This window comes from Triturus cristatus, chromosome 11 (assembly GCF_964204655.1).
Source record: "Triturus cristatus chromosome 11, aTriCri1.1, whole genome shotgun sequence".
In the NCBI taxonomy this organism is placed as follows: Eukaryota; Metazoa; Chordata; class Amphibia; order Caudata; family Salamandridae; genus Triturus; species Triturus cristatus.
In genome coordinates this window covers 152,142,377-152,166,064 of record NC_140594.1, presented here as the reverse complement: position 1 = coordinate 152,166,064, position 23,688 = coordinate 152,142,377, and the positions used below count along the sequence as shown (strand labels likewise).

The 23,688-nt window shown below is 49.6% G+C and overlaps 1 protein-coding gene across 8 annotated transcripts in view; it reads right to left on the bottom strand.

Annotated features, from left to right (window-relative positions):
- Positions 1-23,688, bottom strand: part of PITPNM2 (phosphatidylinositol transfer protein membrane associated 2) — a 1,082,174-nt gene that overhangs the window by 22,724 nt on the left and 1,035,762 nt on the right. For all 8 annotated transcript variants that reach the window (XM_085633970.1, XM_085633975.1, XM_085633974.1 and 5 more), the window contains 2 exons: positions 8,601-8,750; positions 8,327-8,510 (listed from right to left, as the gene is read on the bottom strand). In XM_085633970.1, coding sequence (XP_085490096.1) covers positions 8,327-8,510; positions 8,601-8,750 — 334 coding nt within the window. The remainder of the gene's footprint in view (positions 1-8,326; positions 8,511-8,600; positions 8,751-23,688) is intronic.

Genomic DNA, 23,688 nt, shown 5'->3' with positions numbered 1-23,688 from the left:
ATCCGAGGTAGTGAGAAAGTCTCCCTGACAGAGGAGTGGGAGGACTTGTTGTAGGGTGACCATGTGGAAATGGTCTGAATGTATGTATGCATTTAGAGGCCGGAGGTCCAGAATGGGCCGCAGGGTCCCGTCTTTTTTCGGTATTAGAAAATACAGAGAGTAGACCCCTAAATTTTGCTGATTGACGGGGACCTGCTCTATAGCGTGTTTTTGGAGGAGGGAGATCACCTCCTGTTTGAGCAGTGTGGAATGTTCCTGTGACATTGGACGGTGCCTTGGTGGGATATTGGGTGGGGTAGATGTTAGCTCGAGACAGTACCCTGACCGAATAATTTGGGTCACCCATTTGTCCGATGTTATGGACTCCCAGGCGTGAATAAAGTGTCGTAGTCTGCCCCCGACCGGAGTGGGATGGTCTGGGGGGAGCGAGGGGAAGTCATTGTGCGGGTGGTGTGGCAGAACGGGTGGTGTTGCTTTTGCCCCTGCCCATATTGTTGTTGCCCCTGTATCCACCTCTTTGGTAGCCCTTTGAGAAGGTATTTTGAGGAGGGGACTTGTAGGAGGTAGAGGCGCTATCGGTGGAGTAGCCTCTGCCTGTGCTACGAAAGGACGAACGTCGAAAGGAGCGTCTAGGGGTTTGGGATTGTAATGCCCCCATAGACTTTGCTGTGTCCGTGTCCTTTTTCATTTTTTCTAATGCTTCGTCCACCTTTGGCCCAAATAGGTGTTGTTGGTCAAAGGGGTGATTTAGTATGGATGCCTGGACTTCTGGCTTAAACCCTGAGATCCTGAGCCAGGCATGACGGCGAAGCAGGACACTAGTATTTATAGCTCTAGAAGCAGTGTCCGCTGCATCGAGGGCACATTTAATGAAGGTGTTAGTAATGAGCTTTCCCTCCTGTATTAGGTCATGAGCTTTACGTTTGTGTTTCTCCGGGAGGTGTTGCATAAGAGCCTCAAGCTCATCGTAGTGTGCTCTGTCATAACGCGCAAGTAGCGCCTGTGTATTCGCAATGCGCCAGATGTTTGCGGCTTGTGAGGCAGTGCGTTTACCAGACGCATCTAAGAGTTTTGATTCCTTATCTGGCGGTGGAGCCTCACCCGAGGACTGGGAGTTGGACCGCTTTCTAGCTGTGGACACAACTAGGGAATCTAAAGGAGCAGGGCCTTTATGTATGTAGGATCTGTGGGTGCTGCTTTGTACTTTTTTTCTATTCTGGGGTTTAAGACCCTGGCCCTGACAGGGTCTTTGAACACCTCTGCAGCATGTTTGGTAACACCCTTAAGCATGGGCAAGATGGCTGTGGATTTATCCTGAATATCAAATGTATCCAGTAAGAAGTCGTCTTCCACTGGTTCGCTATGTAGTTCCACCCCATGATAGTGTGCTGCTCTCTGCACTAAGTGGTGAAACCCTAGTGAGTCCTCCGGGGGAGATGGCCTGGATGGGTAGAGGTCATCTTGAGGCACATCTTGTATGTCAGGGTTTTGGTAATCCTCCCAGGGGTCTGGGGTCCCTGGGGGTGTGGGGTCCATCGGGGCGTCCGCTGGATCATAATCTGGATCCCCGTAATCGGGTTCTGGGGAGTGATGAGGCAAGGGTGGCGGAGACCTGGGAGGGAAAGGAGGTGGAAGAGGTGGAGGAGGTGGTGGGGAGGGCACTCTGAGAGGAGATGTGGCAGAGTCCTTCCGTTTGAGCGGTGGAGGAGGAGCTGGTGTGTCAAGACGTCTTTTCTTGATAGACAAAATCAATAGCCCAGTCTTTGGATCCTTTGATAAGGTTTTTGGAGAAGGATCAGGTGTAAAAAGTTCCGTTGGCGCCGAATCGTCCGCTGGCGCCGATGTTTTCGGAGCCGAGGACTTGGGTGGTTTCTTTGCGCCATGCTTTTTTGGAACCTCCGGTTTTTTCGGCGTCGAGGTAGGCTTCGACGCAGGAGCGTCGGTGCCGAGGGATTTATGCTTGTGTTTCGTCGGCACCGAGAGTCCAGGCTTCGGCACCGGTGGCTTCGGAGTCGAGCTGGGCGTCACTTTCTTCGGTGCCGAACGGTGTTTATCGGCACCAGGAGTAGGCTGGCTCGAGCCCGAGCTGCCGTGAGACTTGTGATGCTTCGACACCGGGCCCGAAGGTGGGGTGATAGAAGCTGCATGTTTGGTTTTCCCTAGGCCCGGAGGCGAAGGTGTAACCTGAGTCTCTTTGGATATGGGCGCGGGGGTGGGAGGGGGTAGAGTACTCACGACCCTCTGCGCCGGTGTGATGTCCTCCAGGTCGGAGTCGTCTGCCTCGGAAGCGCTGACGATGTCTTCCTCCTGCTCGGTGTGTTGTTGCCCCGAAGCTCCGGTGTCGTCTCCGAAGATGTCCGGTGGAGCCGCGGTCGATGAGTGCGCCATGGTGCGTCGAGCTCTTCGATCCCGGATGGTCTTTTTTGATCGAAAAGACTTGCAGGCGGGGCAGTCTCTGGCCTCGTGTTCTGGAGAGAGGCAAAGGTTACACACCTGATGGAGGTCGGTGTGGGGAAATTTAGACCCACATTTTGGGCACTTTTTGAACGGAGTCCTTTCCATCGGCCGGGACCGGAGTCGAGGAGGGCCCGAAGGCTGGTGCCGATGTGTGGAATCGAGAAAGTGCCTCTACGAGAGATGAAGAAACTCGATGAACGAGGATTTTCCGTCGAGGCTGGAACCGGAAAAGTTCAAAGCCGGAGCACGAAGTATCACATCCGAGCCCGATGGCGGAAAAAAACAATCTGAGGATGGAGCCGAAGCCCATGCGCAGTACGGACCGAAGGAGGAGTCACTGAACTCGTGACTTCCAAACACTGTCCAAAGAACAAAAACAAGCTGCAAACATCCGGGCCCAACACCAGATGGCGATCTATGCAAAGTGTACAATCTGCAGCTCATATGCCTCGAACATTAGTTTTCCCTCATTTACCAAATCTTGCGCTCTTGTTTTATGCTCATCTGGGAGATATTGGAGCAATTGCTCCATTTCATCCCAGTGTGCCCAGTCATACCTGCCTAAAAGTTCCTGCATATTTTCAAAGCATCAGTGATTGACAGCCTGAGCAGCTACGTGCTTGCCAGAAGTGACTCTTTATCTGGTGGAGGAGCGTCCCCTGATGTTTGGGAATTCGCTTACTTATGAGCATTAGAAACTACTAGTGAATCTAATGGCAACTGGCCCTTGATAAATACTGGATCTGTTGGGGAGGCTTTATACTTTTTGTCAACTCTAGGAGTCAAGATGGTTACACGCATGGAGTCTTTAAAAATTTCGGCAGCGTGACTTACCATGCCCTTAAGCATAGGAAGTGTTTGTGACGACCTATGTGTGGATCCTAAAGTCTCGAACAAAAAATCCTCTTCTAACGATTCTCTGTGCAGTGCCACCCCATGATATTGTGCAGCCTTGACAATGAGTTCTGATAGGATACATTTTCATCTGGAGGAGATGGTTTGGCAGGGTAAAGGTCTGGGTCATTATCGGCTGGAGAATCAATTTTGTAATCCGTCCATGGATCTACTGGTAAATGTGTACCCCCATCATCAATATCATCATCGTCATGGTGAGATTGTGGCAAATCCTGAGGTGTGATTTACAAAGGATCTGAAGGTGAAGAGGGGGGTGGTGGTGGATGAAAAGGACTGGTAGCAACAGACTTCTTTTTAAAAGGAATCTTACAATGATTGTTCTCATCAGGAAGCTTGTGTTTCTGAAAGTAGTTTAGTATGAATACGATCTGTTTCAGGGTTAATATACAGTCTCTTTGGTTTGGGATCTTTTTTCGGTGGAACAATGTCTGGATCCTGATCCGAAGGGGCATCTTTCGGTTTTGGTGCCAGCATGGGCAGGCCTTTCGGTACGAAAGATTTCGACTCTGAAAGCTGTTTCGTTTTTGGCGAGGAGGACTTTGGCTCAGAGTCGGATTTGTGTTTGGAATCGGAAGGCTTCGGCTCTGACGAGGATTTTTGCCAACTTGGTACTGAGCCGGAAGACTTGACTGAGTGTTTTGGAGCCGGGCTTGGAGGAGGGGCGTCGGAAATGTCATTGCGGTGCCGATCTTAGCCTAAAGGCAGAGGTGGTGCTGAAGTGTTATGTTTTTTGTGGGAGAGTTGGTGGGGCAAGGGGTGTTCCGTACTCACAACACCTTGTCCCTGCGGCAGTTCTTCGGCGTTGAGGTATATCTTGAGCTCCGAGTCGGAGTCCTGCACGGAGAAGGCTTCTTCCTCCTCTGTCATTGATGCACCAACATCTTCTTGACCAGAGTCTTCACCGAAGATGTCTGGCGTGTCTTTAATGCTTTGACGCTGCATCTCTCGACGTCGAGTCTGACAATCGTGAAGTGTTTTCTTTGATCGAAACGATCTGCAAGCTTCGCAGTCTTTTTCTTTGTGCTCTGGAGACAAGCACAAGTTACACAATTTGTGAGTCAGTGCGCGGATACTTCGCATGGCAGTGGGGGCAGAATTTGAACGTGTCCGTTCCATCAACGGAGAGCTGACCCGGCGCAATTAGGGCCGAAGGCAGTCCACGAAGCTTTCCGATCGAAAAGTAGATTCCATTGATCGAAACGATACGCGGAGGAAGTGGGAAACACGTACAAAACAATAACGTCAAGGAGAACCTAAGAACTGTTTCGAACCGGACCGCAGCAATATATGTCTGAACCCGATGGCGGAAATAAACAATCTAACAATGGAGACGATGACCATGCGCACTATCATCGAATGGAGGAGTCACCTTACCTCGAAACTAGGAAAGACTTCTTCGAAGAAAAACAACTTGCAAACATCCAGACCCAACATTAGATGGCAGGAGTATGCAAAGCATGTGTATCTACAGCACACATGCCTCGAACAGATGTTTTCCATGAATCAAACATTTTTGGTCACCTGCCACAGCCGGATTAGGAACCACATCTTCACCTACTAAATGTATATTTAGCCACTAGTACAAAGGGCTTGTTTTTTTAAATTTGTCATATGACTCTTCTAAGCAGGGGCTGGTAGCTTAATGGACTAATGCATCCACAGCAGAGATCTGTATTGGACCACATTGTCACCGGTTGATAACCCTGCAGGTCCACTCAGTTTTAATTCCTTCTTAGGTTGATAAAATCAGCATGATCACGTTTTCCAGCAATGGACAGGTTTAGGTAAAACAAATATCCAGGTTCAGTTAATTTTAATCATGCTCCACAGGAGTGCTGTGTGCAGTGAATCGGATAAAAAAGGGTGCTTAGGACAGGACTCTCTCTTCCAAAACTCTATCACCATTTTGGATGCAAGACTAACAGATGACTGATTCTGCCCTGCTAGCCCTTCAGATGGGATCCTGTTGTGTGTCCAGACACTGGTCTGAATAAACTTGAAATAAGTCTGTTAATCTGTGAGGTGATTCACCCTTACCCGGGTCTTTCAGAGGCGATCCCTGCTCGTGATCGACTGTTGCTCACTGCTGCTAGCCTGCCAGTGCGGACGCTGACATGTGATAGACCATGCTCCAGGTCTGCCCCTCTTTTGGAGATGATGCTGACCAGTGACGGCCTCCCGTGTCATGTCACACATTCAACCAGCAGCACGTCTGGACTTACAGTTTTGCTTTTTGTATTATTAGGGTGCACTCCCAGGTGTCAGTATATGAAGCGCTGGATGCTAAGAATCCAGAATTGTCTATGGGCATTGCACTTGTCAGAGGGCCCGTGCACAGATACAAGGCGGGGTGAATGCTGGAAGGGGAAGAAGACCTGACACATCCATTCTGCTGGACATGGTGTCTGTTCTGTGAGGCTGCTCTTCAGGAGGATGCGGTGGGCAGTACCTTCTCAACCAGGTATTGAATGAGTCACAAACATGGACTGAATATACTAATGACTGCTGCAATGTGTTCATCTATTACCTTGTTATATTTGTAAGTAGCTTGCTACGTGTTTACATAACATGTTTCATATTGTATTATAGTTTATGTATGGGGCATATGATTTGCATAAATGGTAACGGTTCTTTATATTATTAAATATAATGTAGTAGGTATATAAAAGGGGTCTCTAGGGTGTTCTCATTGTAATTATAAATAATGGAATGTGCTTATTTGTCGCACTACTTGACAATAAAGGGGTCTCAAAAAGCACTGGGCTTTCTTTTGACTAATCAAAGTATCTGTGTCACCTCTCAAGTGCCTCTACAAAGATTGTGTATCAACATTTTAGCAACAGGTTTATATCTACAGATTGCATGCAAAAATTCTACACTGCTTACATTCCTTAAAATCCTGCATGACAAATTGACGTTCCATCAAACGTTTACTTCCATCCCATATTTTTTAAGAGCGCCACTGTTTCCCTTCTTCCCTCTGTTTGCCTCTTATGTATACAAGTTACTCTAAACCACATGCCTATCTGTCTTAAGCTCTTGGGAAACCATAACTATCCTAATAATACAGCAAACAATTGCTTCTCACATAGCCCCCTCTAATGATTCCATCTGTGTCAATATTGTACCACAAAGAAACTAGAGTGAATGCATGGAATGAACATGCAAATCTAACCCCAATAACTATTGACTGACCACTAACTTTGGGCTCCCGGGTAGCATGCTACTCACCGCATAGCGATTCAACACCTTGTCAGGGTTAATAATCATGATATAAGTGCAATTTAAACAGATATGTGATGCACAGCCCTACCAACCCTTCAGAGGTGGGTTAGCAAATGCTACATTTTAGAGACGCAGGTGAGACGAGCATTACCTAAGCAAATGTACGGATTACTAACATTATATATAGATCACTGCAATGCATTTCATTCTGTTTCATCCATGGGGGGAAACGATTCCTTCTCCTCAAATGAATCAATCAATCACTGACCTTGACAGTTGGGCTGAGTAAAGAATTCAAACGAAGTCAACAGTTAATAACCCTCCTCGACATTGTGAGTGGCCGGGAGATATTTTCTACCTCGTTGGGCCATTGACGATTCTATGTCATAGTGACACTACTTAAAACACATATTTTACTATAGCTCTGTGTATGATCCGCAATATTTTAGAACTTACAATCCTTTTGCCCTGCCTGCATAAGATAAGTGGATACATTTCAATGATCTTGGGTGGCTGGTGGAACTCTATGGTTCTTTTTAGGGGTTTCTTCAGAGGGTGACAGTGGGCCAGTGTCAAAGGACGTAGGCAGAGCAATGCTTGGTTATCTTGAACTGAATAAAATATCTATATTCAGATCATTTTCTATACGTTGCAGCAGCAGAGAATGATCTAGCACAGGCTCCATTGTTGCACAGCCATTACTGCTGCTGAAACCCAAGTGAATAGCTGAAGGTGGGCATCTGACATGGGGTCAACTTACATCAATGACATCTGCTTGCAAGTGCAGCTGCCACCAAGCACTTGTCTTGAGGGATTGTCTGGTGGATGTCCAGCCTTGAGTTGAGTGAATATGACTGCAATTCCAAAAGACTGCTCCAGGCCCACTTATTCAGGTTCAACAATGTAAAATGTTCACACTACACTCACAGCTTGCCTTCCGCCAACTGATCAAACTGAATGAGTCACTCATTCTTGCCTTTTTCTAGCTATAAATCCTTGACAACAGATGACATTTTTCACATCTGCTCCTGAAATGTCCTGTTTATAATGTATCAATATATCTTAGAGATTGGACTACAGCAATACTGCCTTAGATCACTGAACATTTATATTGGCAGACTGCACCTAATTCCAACCAAGGCAACCCATATTCTGTTATAATTGGGGATGCTCTGACCATGCCTGTCCTGCACTGGCATCCCTCCCTTGACACGCTGTCCAATAGTAAACCAGACACCCTCGGTTCATAGCGTATTCTAGAGAACAAGGCTACGGTTTCTAGCATCTTGCATGCTTGTTCAAAGATTTTGTTCCCAGGGTTCTATGTTGCCATTAAATCTTCCTTTCGGGGTGACTCATCCTGGATTAACCACTTTTTATAGAACTAGATTCCAGAAACCCTTCAAAAAGAATATGTTGCACCTAAGAATAATTCAAAGAAGCTTCATGGTATAAAATTGCACTTCCACCACAAATACATAAAACAAACAAAGGTAATTAAAGTGTTCTTTAGCTGGGCCCAGTAGGGTACTGGTCAGTTCAGAGACTGAAACTTGCAGCACCTCAAAACACCATATTAGTAAGACACAGAGGATATCAAATGAATAGAGGAGTACATGTGGGTGAAAAATGAGAATGGTCATCAATGGAGCATCAGTGGAAATCAATAAAACAATGAAATCTTTCTTTGCTGTTTCTCCCAAAAACTTTAGTATAACAAAGTACTTACATCTGTGATCAAACCTTTGAGGAAGTTAGCCTTATGCCGCAGTGGATCATGCACAAGGCCATCACAGAAGGAGACTATCCCGTGAGGAAAGTTATGCTGTGCTAACCACGCCACTACCCGCTGCTTCTGCATGTCGGGGCGACCTGTTACGTAGATTATGAGGTAGCCAAGGTCTTGCCAGTGCCTGCAAAAGAAATACAATGATGTAATAGTGTACTTGGCCCTACATATATAAGTGAAGATTAACCTTAAGTGTTTTTTTCCGGCCACTCACCTTACTACATCAACCGCTCCGGCTCGAACTTTGGGGTCACTCCCCATGATGGACACACTGGCTGCGAACGAGCCATCGATGCTGAATACTACAAATTCACTGCCTTTTGGAAGGACTGTCATGTAGCTGTCAGCAAAGGTATGGTCCCCCCTGAAAAAAGGGCAAGTAAACTGGTTTAAGGAATGATTGCAGCGTACTGACAGCACACCAATGCATTAAATATTTCATATTTTTTCACTCCAGCTAGGTACAGGTAACACGTTGTCAATGCAGTGACCACAACAAGCATGTCTGCAAATGTAGTTGGATGACACAGTGACTGATGTTTTTTTTAAAAATTGTTTTTTATTTCAGGAAACACATAGCAGCAATATACAGTACGAGCATATATACAATATATACACTACATAATTGTAATTGCAAATGTGTGACAGTTGCATGCCAGAGCATGTATTGCAGTCAAAATGCTAAAAAAGAAAAAGCTGCCAACCCCTATTTGTAGGTAAATACGAAACAGCAATACAGTTAGCAATAAACACATAACCATTAAACGGAGGAAAGAAAAAACTGGGCAACAGTTGGCAGAGGAGCACGCCTCACATATCTTCTAACATTAAGGACCGATGTGATTTTACAGTTGTATTCATCCCAGCTCCTCCTCGTGTGTACTTGGTAACGAAGTACTGAGGCCTTGCCCATATGTATCTCCTGTAGTGTGCAGCTGAGTGGCATCCTAGGCCGTAGGGAATGGCTTGCTTAACATCAAGGTCTCCTCTCCCTGCAGTAACCAATCTGGCTCCTTCGTCACCCAAAAAAAAAAAAAAATTCTATGTCGGTTGGTGTTATTTGGGTAATGAGGGGTTCCCCCACCACCCACTGTCCGTGTGCCAGGGGTCCCAGTCTGTGAGAGGGTGCCGGGTCCCACAGCCGTCTGCCCGAGGGTCCGCAACCTCTCCTGCAATAATCCTGATGTCTCCAAATCCCGTTCAGCGTTCTCGTCTGTGCGGACTATACCCCATTCACCCATATCTGCTGTCCATCTGGGCAGTCAAGGGGGCACGGGCACTTTCCAGTGTATCGCTATGCGGGGCCTAGCAAGCACCACTCCCAAATTTGCAAATTTACATTGCATTCTGTTCTTCGCCTTGGGGGTCAGTAGGACCCCTATAAGGCAGTGGTTAATCGTTTCTCTGGTCTGAAGGCATTTCAAAGCGTCTCCAGCACTCTTGACCAGTAGGGCCAAAGCCGAGGGCAATCCCACATCATGTGAGTGAACGCAGCCGGCTCGTCCCCAAACCGGGGACACTCAGAGGAGTGTGCTGCATTGGAGTGCACTAATCTGAGGGGGGTCATGTATGTGCTGTGTAGGTAATTAAATTGTACACGTTTGAAGCGGGCGTTGCTGGCCACTTCCCGGACCTGTGTGAACACTCTTTTCCATTCACTGTCTATGAGGGGTATCAGTCTGTCGACCATCTATCCCGAATGCAGTATATGTCGACACTGCGGTTGGCCTTGAGTATTCGGTATAAGAGAGAGATCAATCCCCTGTGGGTGCCTGGGTCAAGAATCACCAGCTGAGTGAGGGACTCCGTAGGTTCCTTGGTGAAAGAAGTCTAAATCTCCTGTGTGTGTGTGAGATTTTTCCATATTGTAGAAAAATGCCCCATTGGAATCCCGAAGCATTCCCACACATCAGCAAACAAGAGAAAAGACCCATCACAATATAGATCACCTGCGATAAGGCACCATTCCTCAAACAACCCTGTCAAGTCCATCACGGTTTGTGTATGGCAAAAATTGTGCAGCCATTGCAACAGTACCGTTCGTCCATATGGGTCCTTTCGCAGTACCAATGTGACCGGCCGTTCCCAGGCTCCCGCGCCCTGACGACACACAAGGATATTGCGGGGGTGCACGAGATACCATCATGAGACATCTCAGTAGACTGTTCTCGCATTCCCATTCTGCCAGAAGGTCCTTCTCTACATTGGGGCCTGCCACACACCAGAGCGCCGTCTACTGGAGAAGGGCGGCAAAATAGTAGAGATGTAGATCTGGGAGGCCCAGTGCCCCCCTGTTCCATATCCAGTTCAGAATCTCCAGTTTTACCCTACTGCGCTTTCCAGCCCAAACCAGCGATAGTATGAGGCTATTAATGGTCTCAAAGGTAGATAAAGGGATAATGCAGAAGGAATTCTGCAGAGTGTACAGGCAGCGTGGTAGGAGCACCGCCAGGGCCACGCGACCCCTGATAGACAGAAGGAGGCGATTCCAGAAACTAATGGATGACTGTAAACGCGTAATCACTGCCCCCATATTCAATGCATATTGAAAATGGGCTGAGTGAGCCTCCTTTATTCCTAGATACTGGAAATGATTGCACTTCCATTGGAACTCTGCTGCAGGGAGGTCAGCCACTTCTGTTCTTACTAATGTAGGGAGTGGGAATAGGACTGACTTCTGGTTATTGACTTTCAGACCAGACACTGTGCCGAAACTCGACAAGCTTTCCAGAAGAATGGTCATTGCCTCCTCGGGGGGAGCTAGATATAGCAAGGCATTATCCAGATATAGGGATACAGCATGCATCCGGCCTCCCACCTTGATGCCCCAATGATTCATGTTCCTTCGTGGTCTAGTCGCCAAAGGCTCTATCGCCAGGGCGAATAAGAGTGGGGACAACAGGCAGCCTTGTCTTGTGCCCCGTTCGATGGAGAAAGTTTCAGAAATCACCCCGCCATTGGGTACCCTAGCAGTTGGTAAGTTGTACAGAAGGCGTACCCAGGCGATATATTCCTGGCAGAGGCCCATTCTTGGAAGTACCTCCCAGAGGTAGTCCCATTGTAGGATATCGAAGGCCTTCTTAATATCTAAAGCCAACGCTTCAGCACAGATGTCCATATTTGCTGTGGCATGCAAGGCGTGGCACAATCTATGTAAAAAAAATGATTTATTTGTTATTGTGTGAATATACTGTTTTTTGATTGCTATATTTGTGCTGGGACCATCTTGTTCCATACTGTCTTCCACCCAGGTCCCAGTGATTTTGGGTATACCTTTTTCCTATAACCACTTATGTAAGGGGGCACCTTGCACCAGTCCAGACAACACTTATGGTGATTTAAGAGATCTTAGACAACCTTAGGAAGCTCTCTAAGTGGTAGCTGTGGAGAGCAGCCTTCAGGCTTAGCCAAAAAGGAGTGTAAAGCAGCTTGTTTTACCAGAATGCAATCTTATAGTAAAGATTAAGAGAAAAGAACACCAAGTATTTATAAAAATATGTATTTATTATATCATACTCTCTACTACGTTCAAATATCTCCTACACGGAGATAAAAACAATGCACACAATACTTTAGCAAAGATACACAGTAAATAGCCCGAAATACACAGTGGACCCCAGGGGGTGGGGGCCGCCAAGCCATATACTAAGAAAGTGGTATAAGAACCACGACTCGGATCAAGACAGAGACGAGTGGACATAGAAGTGCTGGGGACCCAAGGAACCACCCAAGGTGAGTAGATAAGGACCCCATGGAGACCGTGTGCAGTGTGGGAACACGACCGCGTGCTCCGTACAACTCTATGTGTAAGTCGCGGTTGGATTTTCAAACATTAAGGACCCTTCTCAGTGGACCTTGAAGAAACCCTGTGGAAGACAGAGGGTTGGAGGGCCACCCCACCCGTGGATACCCTATTAGGAGTAGTTTCTTTTCTGTAACTCCAGTTCTGTAGTAGGGGTATCTCTGTTATAGTCATAATCTAGTGAATAGTCCTGCCCATGTGCGTGGACCCCGGAGCAATAAAAAATAATCTCTAAAAGGTGACAAATCATGCAGACCTGCATACACCTTTAAGAGAGAATTTAATTTAAAGACAGATAATGCAGCCTATACCCACAGGCTACACTGTCCAGTACTTCAACTAGAATTCCACCAACATCCACAAACAGCACTGCCTGTCTAGTTTTTCTCCCCATAGGAAAAAACCCTGCCTCTACCAGCAAAAGCCTCTGGAATGATAGAGAGGAAGGAGTGGACAGACAAGCCCCATAGGCTGCCATTATGTGGCTTAAAACAGGATACTGTGCCTTTAAGAAAACTTTCCAGGTTTCCAGAACTTTCCCCAGTATCCCAGAATGCCCAGCAGGTCCCATTTACTTTCAGTTCTTTCTGAAGGCGTAGCACGCCAGACCTGTAGCATTCTACAAATGAATAAGTATCTCTCCACCGGGGAGGAGGGCGGGCGCTTATGACTATAACAGAGATACCCCTACTACAGAACTGGAGTTACAGAAAAGAAACTACTCCTTCTGTAGTAGGGGATCTCTGTGTATAGTCATAATCTAGTGAATAGAATGGCAAGCCCATCCCCACACAACAAAAGCGGTGGAGAAACCACAAGACACTACCACTACTGTGCGAACAGATTTCGCAGCGAAGCCTGCCCAACCTGCGCATCTGCCCTGGCATCCGTGTCCAGACAGTAATGTGCAGCAAAGGTATGGACCGACTTCCAAGTGGCCGCCTTGCAGATTTCCGCAATCGGAACATTACGCAGCAAAGCCGTCGTGGCAGCTTTGCCCCTGGTGGAATGAGCCTTAGGTTTACCCCCTAAGGTCTTATTAGCCTTTTGATAACACAATTGTATGCAGGACACAATCCACCGAGAAATGGACTGCTTAGAGGTCGCAAGACCAGTTCTGACTGAGCCATAATTAACAAACAATTGGTCAGACCTACGAATATCCTTGGTCTTATCCAGATAAAATTTCAACACCCTCCGAACATCCAGGGAATGGAGAGACCTTTCCGCTGGCGAAGAGGGATTCTGAAAGAACGTAGGTAAAGTTATAGTCTGGTTGACATGAAAGTCAGAGATAACCTTAGGAAGAAATTTAGGGTGAGTACGCATCACAACCTTAGCAGCATGAAATACAGTATAAGGTTCTTGACAACATAATGCCTGAAGTTCACTCACCCTGCGGGCCGATGTAATGGCCACTAGGAACGCCGCCTTCCAGGATAGGTGCTGCAACGAAGCCTTGTGAATGGGTTCAAAAGGCTCCTTCATCAGTCTGGACAGCACCACATTCAAGTCCCAGGAAGGCGAGGGAAGTTTGACGGGAGGAAACACTTTCTTCAAGCCTTCCAAAAAATCCTTGACCACAGGGATCTGAAAGAAGGAAGTCTGTGAAGGGCATTTCCTGTAAGCAGTCAAAGCAGCCAGATGAACCTTAATGGAATGGAAATTAAGGCCAGACTGCGCCAGATGTAAAAGGTACGGAAGGATGACATCTTCCTTACATGTCGTCGGATCAAAGTTCTTGGACTTACACCAGATACAGAACCTCTTCCACTTGTAAGCATAGGATGTCCTAGTGGAAGGTCGTTTAGACTCCTTCAGTATGTCCATACAATCGTCTGGTAGATTAAGATGGCCATATTGCACTATTTCAGGAGCCATGCCGCCAAACTCAAAGACGAGAGGTTGGGGTGCACCATCCGCCCCCGAACTTCGTGAGAAGGTCCGGCCTGCACGGCAACCGCATGTGAGGAAGGAGAGACCGGTGAAGTAGGTCCGTGAACCACCACTGCCTGGGCCACTCCGGGGCGATCAGGATCATCCGCGCCCTGGACTGGGACAGCTTGATGAGCACTGCCGGAATCAGGGGAATGGGTGGAAAAGCGTACAGAAAGCTGTTCGACCAATCGATCCATAGCGCATTCCCCAGCGTCCCCCGCTGGTAGTACCTGGATGCGAAGTCTCGGCATTTGCTGTTTTCGGCGGTGGCGAACAGATCTACGTCTGGAGTCCCCCACCTTGCGAAGACTTCTCCTAGTACTTCGTCGTTTATGACCCATTCGTGGTTTTCCTGAATCAGCCTGCTCAAGGCGTCCGCCTGAGCATTCTGCACCCCTGGCAGATGCGTGGCCGTAATCGTCAGTCCTCGGGCCAGCAGCCAGCGCCAGATCGCCTGCGCCTCCTGCGACAGAGTGCGCGATCTCGACCCCCCCTGCTTGTTGAGGTAATAGATCGTGGTTGTATTGTCCGTCTGTATCAGCAGCGAGTTGGTCTGGAAGGACGGAAGGAAGGCCTTCAGTGCCAGGAAGACAGATCTGAGTTCCAGGAAATTGATGTGGTACGTCGATTCCAGAGGAGACCACTTTCCTTGAATCTGCAAGTCCCCGGAATGCGCTCCCCAGCCCTGGAGAGAAGCATCCGTCACTACACTCATCGTGGGAATGTCCTTGTGGAAGGGAACCCCCTTGAGGAGGTTTTCCGCCGAACACCACCACTTCAGAGATTGAAGAGCATGCAGCGACAGTCGTATCTTGTCGTCCCAAGAGCCTGTCCTCTGATCCCACTGATCCTCCAAGCACTCCTGCAGTGGTCTCATGTGTAGCCGTGCGTGAGGCGTGAGGAAGATACAGGAGGCCATCGATCCCAGTAGAGAAGACACCTTCCTCACTGTCGTCGATGGAGCAGTCCTGAGGTCCTGAGCCTTCCGAAGGAGTGATAACCGTCTCTCCTCCGAAGGAGACACGCTTGCTGACCGCGTATCGATGGAGGCCCCCAGGTACTGTATGCACTGGACCGGAGTCGTGACCGATTTGGACATGTTGACGTGTAACCCCAGCTTGCGTAAGAGAGCGCACGTCCATCGGAAGTGATCTTGTGCTTCCGAGAAGGATGACGCCTTGATCAGCCAATCGTCCAGATACGGGTAGACAAACACCTTGTTCCTCCGCAGGTGTGCCGCCACCACCGCCATGCACTTCGAGAAGGTCCTGGGAGCAGACTTTAGCCCGAATGGCAGTACTGTGTATTGATAGTGATTGGCGCAGACTTGGAATCGCAGGAACTTCCTGCGCTTCCTCGCTATGGGCACATGGAAGTACGCATCCTGTAGATCTATGGCACAGAGCCAGTCTCCCCGTTGCAGCTGAGGGGTGCAGCGATAGCATGCGGAACTTCTCTCTGCGAATCCATTTGTTTGCCTGTCGCAAATCCAGAATGGGCCTGAACTCGTTCTTGTCCTTCTTGCGAACGAGGAAGAACCGAGAGTACAGACCTCTTCCCCTTTGAGACAGAGGTACCTCTTCTACCGCCTTTTTTCTCAACAAGATGTCTGCCTCCGCCTGGAGCTCTCTCAGCTGGAATCGAGAGCTGACCGGCGGAATCGCTGGAGGCGGGCTGATAAACCGAAGACTGTATCCATTGCAAACAATATTCAGCACCCACTTGTCCTGAGTAATTTTTCTCCACTCTGCCGGAAAAAATTGAATGCTTCCCCCCACTGGAGTGGGTAACGGTTGTGGGGGAAGTAGCCGCTCAGGGCCGAGACCCGGCCGGGCCCTTGGTAGTGGTAGTAGCCTGCTGGCCTCCTCTACCCCTCTGGCGCTTCTGGAAGGGCTTGCGGAACTGCTGCTGTTGTTGCTGCTGCTGCTGTCCCGAACCCTGCCCACGCCCTCTGCCCGAAGACCCGAACCGCCGCTGGAACGGGCGCTTCTTCTTCTCGGCCTTCTCCAACCCAACGGCCGTCAGGGTTTCCGCCTCCGCCTTCATGCGGGCCATCTCATCGTCCGCATGTTTCCCGAACAGGGTTTCCCCCGAGAAGGGCAGGTTGGCCACTCTTTGCTGCGCCTCTGGCTTGAGGGACGTCAGACGCAGCCACGAATGCCGCCTCTGGTGAACGCCATGGCAGTAAGCGTGGGCGGCCAGCAAGGATACATCCGCCGCTGCGCCGATCACCTGGTTAGAAACCAGCATGCCTTCACGCACTGTCTCCAGGAAGTCCTCCTTCTTGTCCCGGGGCAGTAGGTCCGCATACTGCTGCAGGGACTCCCACAGGGCCCGGTCGTAACGGCCCAACAAAGCCCCTGCACTCGCCGCCTTCATGGTAGTGGCGGCGGTCCCACACACCTTCCTGCCCGCAGAGTCCAGCCAGCGGCTTTCCTTGTCCGGCGGGACCGTCGACGAAGGCGCGGTCGCATGTTGTTTCCTCGCCGCCGTCACGATGACCGAATCCGGCTTCGGGTCCACTCTCAAAAAGGTAGGGTCCGACTCCGGGGCCCTATACTTTTTCATGAGCCTGGAGGGGGCGGCCTTCGTCATCGCGGGAGTTAGGAACAGTTCCACCAGTCCTGGTACAAGAGGCAGTAGAAGGCGAGACAGATGTTTCTTATGAAGTGTCTCAAATATCACGGACGTCGTGGGTGTTGGAACCGTAACCGTGATACCCAACTTTGCTGCCCTCTCAACAGCACCTCTTGGAAAGAGACCAAATCGTCCACCGGCGACACCCTAGTCCCCGGTGAGTCAGACAGCGTCGGGGAAAAGTCTCTGGTCGAGGAGCGCGTGTGTGACCTGGACCTGTGCCTCCTACGGCGTCGTCCGGAGTCCGACGATGACCGTCCACGGCTCCGTGACCTTCTCCTCCTGTGAGAGCGGGAGCGTGACCTCTTCGGCTTCGGCCTGTCCGCCGGTCTAGCCGGTCCCGGCGACCGCGGGCATCGTGGCTTCGGGGTCCCTTGCGGCGGAGTCGGGTACCTCGGAAGGGAAACCGACCGCGGGGGAACCGGCGGCGGTCCCACCGGAGTGCGTGGCAGCGACCGAGGTGGGGGCGGCGGAGGCAGTGTCCGCGGCTGTGGAGGCGGTGGTGGTGGAGGAGGTGGCGTTGGTGGTGGTGGTGGCGGAGGAGTCGGCGGAGGTGGGAGAGGAGGCGGTGACTGAGGCATCCGAGGGGGCGTATACACCACAGAGTACACCGATTCCGGTGACTCTCTCTTCCTCGACGTCGATCTTCGCCTCGACGTCGATCTTCGCCTCGACGGCGACCTCCGCCTCGACGGCGACCTTCGCCTCGACGGCGACCTGTGCCTCGACGGCGACCTGCGCCTCGACGGCGACCTGCGCCTCGACGTCGACGGCGATCTCCTCGACCTCGAGCGTCTCGACGTCGATCTCCTCTTCGGCGGCGACGTCGACCGTCTCCTCTTCATCGACGGCGAACGGCGATCTCCCCTCGACGGCGAGCGCCGACGCCGGGTCCGATCTCGACGCCGACTGCTGGACGGCGCCGACGACGGCGTCGTCGCCGACGATGCCGATGTAGTCGACGGCGGCCTATTCAGGTCCCTCGACGTCGATCGTCGACGCCGCTTCTCCCCAGAGCCCTGGGGAGACGGCGAACAGACGGTGGTCATCCTCCTTGACGTCGCCGTCGACGCCCTCGACGGGGAGTGGGAGCGCTTACTGGTCTTCCTGCCCCTGGGGAGCCCCCCAGAGGCCTCAGTATGGGGCAAATCAGCCCCTCCAGACCCACCTGGTGCCTTCAGTCTTCTCTCCTCCAGAACTTGAAGCCTGATTTTCATCCTGTCCCTCAGGGTCCTGGCTGAGAACGAGTGGCAGATGGTACAGTTTTCAGGCACGTGGGACTGGGGAAGGCAACCTATACACACCTCGTGTGGATCAGTTTTATCCTTCTTTCTACCACATTCCGGGCACTTGTCGAACAAGCCAGGCATGTTGACAGTACCAGCTACTAAGCACTTGAAAAAGTGACAAAAATTGACAAAATCTCCAAAAAACCCTTGAAAAGGGGAGAGCTCAATGCTCCAGGGTCCTGCTAGCAGGAGCCGGAAAAAAGAACTGAAAGTAAATGGGACCTGCTGGGCATTCTGGGATACTGGGGAAAGTTCTGGAAACCTGGAAAGTTTTCTTAAAGGCACAGTATCCTGTTTTAAGCCACATAATGGCAGCCTATGGGGCTTGTCTGTCCACTCCTTCCTCTCTATCATTCCAGAGGCTTTTGCTGGTAGAGGCAGGGTTTTTTCCTATGGGGAGAAAAACTAGACAGGAAGTGCTGTTTGTGGATGTTGGTGGAATTCTAGTTGAAGTACTGGACAGTGTAGCCTGTGGATATAGGCTGCATTATCTGTCTTTAAATTAAATTCTCTCTTAAAGGTGTATGCAGGTCTGCATGATTTGTCACCTTTTAGAGATTATTTTTTATTGCTCCGGGGTCCACGCACATGGGCGGGACTATTCACTAGATTATGACTATACACAGAGATCCCCTACTACAGAACCCGTGTTACCTACACCAGGGAAGCTGTGTGCATATGTGTGAAGTGGTGTCGGAAACCGCAGTCGAACCTAATGGAGGACTTTTGGAAAGTGCCGCTATTGCAGAAGGAGAAAGTGTAGGTGAAATCCAAAGGTGGATTCTAGATGAGAGGTACCTGCAAGCAGAGGGGATAGAGTCTACATCACTCAGGAGTGACCAGGAAACTTGGAAGACGAATGCCCTCAGATATCGGGTGTTGCAGGATGGATGACGATGACCTTGATTCTGCAGATGTGAGGACCAGGTGACACTGAGGAGGACCAGGAGCCATGCACGAGCTGTCCCACGAAGAATATAGAATGCTGAGGGGTCTGTGTCTGGCGGGAGCATCAACAGGCCTTGGTAAATGTAACCAAAGGCAAGAATCGAAGAATGAGCAACGTCAGGACCAGCAAGGTCAAGGGGACTCACCAAAAGCAGGTGAGTCAGGGCAGGCGCTGATCAATCAGGGGAGCCCAAAAGAAACAAGTGTGACCCTCAAGTAGACCCACAGGCCAGAGGCACTGGAGTCGCAAGAGGACATCAAGCAGTTAACCAAAAAATGCAGGCCACGATGCACAAGATGCGGTGTGGCTGAAGATTCTGGTCACTGGAGGTGCTCGAAGTTAGGGCTACTTGGAGCCCGTAGAGCTCCTCGAAAAGAAGTCAACAAACCTTTGCACCTGCAAGTTGACGCAGTGCACAGGGGTTTGGATATTGCAACCCCCATGAGGGATACTGGCCTCAAACTTGGTGAGAGGGCAGGGCAGGACCCGGGAGCTGTGGAAAACCACCACCTGTGTTGCAGAGCCTTTGGGGTCCAGAGGAGCTCAGGATCAGAAGGCCGGTCGACTTAGTTACGGTACCTGCGAATGCAGGGGAGTGACTCATTCACTCCAAGGAAGATTCCTTCAAGTGTCTTTGATGTGTCACAGGCCTTGGAAGGTTCCTGTATGATGCACAGGCACAGACGATGCAGTCAGGCCCAAACGAAGTCCAGAGTGCTGAGACGGTAAAAGTGGTGTCTCATCTAAATCTTATCCCAAGACGATTCTAGGGACCTAAACCCAGGTAAGCCCTTAAGTACCCTAGGGAAAGGGTTGGCAAGATTCAGGGGACTCTCCCAGGGGAGGGTATGGACGGGGGGAGGTTACTCCCATGTCCTTTCTCCAGTTTCGTGCCAGAGCAAGAGCCAACGGCTACCAGGACTGGTTTGAACTGGAGTGTGTACAGGGACTCTAAATGTGCCCCTTCATGCAGACTGAGTGGTGCTGGCAAGCTCACCCACCCCATCCTAATACACTAAATCCTGTCTGGGAGGTGGTCACACCTCCCTGTGACAGGATTCCTATTGTTCTGCCTTCCCCTGCTCGAGCTTGGCTCAGCAGCAACCATTTTGTGCTGTCTGCATCAAGAAGGCTGGTACAGAGAACACAGAGTCTAATGGAGGGCTCCTCTAGAGCTTGGAATCATACCTCCCACACAGTTTACGGTGTGGGGGTATGATTCCAACATGATTAATACCAAACATGATAGGATTTGTTGCAGCCACTTTCGAGACGGTCGTCGCGTGAATTACGTGGTGCCCCTCTATATAGTATATGGATGCTTTACTGGCCTGGGAGAATGGACTCTGTAGACTGCAAGGGTGTCCTGCTCATGCAGGTGCACCCTTTCACTTACAACCAAGCACCCTGACTTCAGGTTTGTAAAGGCCTGCTAGAGGGGAGACTTATAGGTTTTAAGCGCAGTGACCCTAGATATAGGAGACCTATATCTTTAGTAAGTGGTGCAAGCACCAATTTACACAGGCTGCAATGACAGGCCTGTAGTTCCATTTTGAATGATCTCTCATGGGTGGCATAATACATGCTTCAGCCTCCAGGAGACCTCTGGGGTACCTATGCCCTGGGTACATGGGTACCGTATGCTAGGGACTTATAAGAGTGCCCCAGTATCCAATTTGGGGTGTACCCAAGTACTGAACGTAACAATTTAGGGAGAAAGCAGATGGACTGGGGTCCTAATTAGCAGGATCTCAGTCAGACTAGTAAAAAACCAGCATAGCACCAGGCAAAAAGTAGGGGTAACCATGCAGAAGGATCCTGCCTTCCTACAGAACACCCCGCCACCCCCCCCTCCCAAACGAAAGGAGATAAGGCTAACCTTGTCCAGTTGAGACTTTATTTCCTAAGTGGCCCTATAGGGAAGGTTCTGCATTTGCATGTATACTCCCTATCCTATGGTCCACTGAGAAGATCTTCCCCTGTAGGGTCTTGAATCCTCTCAAAAGTTTGGGGTGTCTACCTGCCATCTGTTGGAGCCAAGAAAGAGGCTGGTGGGGTGTCTGATTAGGGAAGTGAGGCCCTAACAGGATTGATGTCATCTTCCTCAGAGCACTGTCCACCATTAAGGCCTTCTATATATGACTGTCCAGTCTCTATACCTAGTGGGTCAACCCCTCACTAGTACTTCAAGGCTGGGGGTCCCTCATCTGTGGATGAGTGGGTTCCTCTTGGCAGTGGGCCCTATAGGGTCCTCTGACTACCCTGAACGCTGTAGCCCTAGGATGACCAAGGCTGTGGAGAGAGGGTCAGCATACCTGCTCAAGACTGGGTACCTCATTGGAAGGTTCCCCTGCTCTCAGTGGCTCAGCCAGGACATGCCTGACCTCCTCTGGGGCAGTTTCTTCACAAGGGGTAGGATCAGTTCCCTGAGGAGGCTGACCCTCAGCTTAAGTCGGGGGGCAGACTTTTCTTCCTCCCCTGTGCTCTCTGGTGGAACAGAGTGGGCCATTCTTTCAGGCTTCACTGCGACTGAATTTCTCTGTGGTTGGACTGGAGCCCTCAAGGGCTTGCCAACCTTCTCAGAGAGGCCCATCATTTGTAGGTGGGCCTTTATCTCTACTTCTGCCCAAGCTGACGTTTCTAGATAATTTCCCAAGAGGGAATCTACAGGCAAGTTTGGGGACACTGCAACCCTTTTAGGGCCAGTGACCCCTCCCCAGCTGAGACTGACTATGGCCATGGGGTGATTGGTTCTAACACCTTCAGTGTTGGTTACCTGGTACTGGTACTCAGGTAGAAGCTGAAGCGTGGACACTAGTTTTCCTGTCACCATGGTGACACTAGCCCCGTATCTCTACAGGCTATAGCTTTCTGACCATTGATCAGAGGCTCCTGTCTGTACTTGCCCAATGTATTGGGACTTACAGTAAAAGTGGCAAATCCCATGCCACCATCACAGACTAAGGTGTCCTGTGTGGGGTATCTGGCTAGGCCAGTATCCACCTCAGTACCCCATGAAAACTCAACTCAACTTTTAGGGGTGCTACTACTCCCTGGGGGATTGCTACTTGGAGCACTAAAAATCAAAGAAACGTGTGAGGATAGGCTCACCCGCACTCAATGGTGTCTATTAGTTATGTACCGCATGGTTGCCTATGAAAGTTAATTTAAAGGCTGTACACAGAAAAATACACGGTGCGCCTATGAATAAAAGTGAATGTTACAAATACATGTGAAAAAGGTGAAAAATGTTATTTGAGTGACTCCGAACGTTATAGTCATCGTGCGGTCATGTGATAAAGTGCAGACCAAACTAAAATTTGAGCGAAACGAAACTCGCCGTACTAGAGGTTACAGGTTGCGGTGTTAGTCAAGTGCTTCCAATAAAGATGAATATTGGAAGTGGGTATTGGAAAGGTGAAAAACGTCATGCCGTCATACCGTAACGTGTAAACAAAGCGAAACCCGCCGTTTTGGCGCAAGTCAAGTGTGTTAAACTGACTTCAAACAAACATGTAAGGTAGATGAAAAACGCTATGAAATTAACTTTCATAGGCAACCGCGCAGGACATAACTGATAGACAACATCATGTGCGGGTGGGCCTATTCTCAGACGTTTCTTTGATTTTTATGATCACATGTTCAGCACTTCTTTTGCATAGCATTATGCATTGTTTTGAACTTCAGGATGGTTTCCTCATTGTATTTTTGTGTTTAATTATAGAGTTTTCCCTGATGAAGGACACAATGCCCGAAATGCATTGGATTGCTTTTGAAATGCATACCAATTACTTGCAATATATCGCATTGTGAAGATCGTTGATATTGAATCAGCATGGATTGAATTTAAGTCCATCAAATACAACTTTTGAAAGAAAATTTTGATTATGTGACTTTACTACTAACTATCATTAACAGTTTTACACACTCCGAAGGGTGTCGATTGTGCCCAGGGTGATTCACCCCATGGTCTTTGGGTTGAACTATTATTCAGTATTACGTTATGCTCATGATCTGAGAGCAAAATCCCGGAGCACATCAAAAAGCTGAAATGCCTTCAAATTTTCAGTATAATTTTGTGGCTGTGCACTGGCAAACTTGTCCTTGATTACACCTGGAGCAGAACCACATACTCAACTCCTCCGAATCCGGCTTCGCACAAAATCACAGCACTGAAACAGCCCTGATCGCAGCCAGTGGCGACATCCTAACCCCAGCTGTGAACTGTGCAGGTAAGAGCGTTGGGGCGGGATTTTGACAGACGATGACGAGGGAAAATAGTTTATTTAATTTTCCCTTGTGGTCTGTCAAAATCAACCCTCCCCCCGACCAGGCCCCACCGCCCTTACCTGCACAGGCTGTGGCTGCCGAACCCTCCTCGACCAAGGAGAAACAGCAGCTTTGATCCTCCTTGACCTCTCGGCAGACTTCAACACCGTATCCCACCACACGTTGATCGAAAGACTCCACCACATCAGCATCCAAGGGGACACGCTCAGATGGATCATCGCCTTTCTCACCGGAAAAACCCAGAGGATCCGCCTTTCACCTCTGAAACCAAGGAGATCACCTGCAGTGTCCCCCAGGACTCATCCCCACGCTCTACAACGCATATATGACTCAGCTGGCTAGCATTGTCAGATCGCAAGGTCTCAACATAATTTCCTACACAGACGACACCCAACTC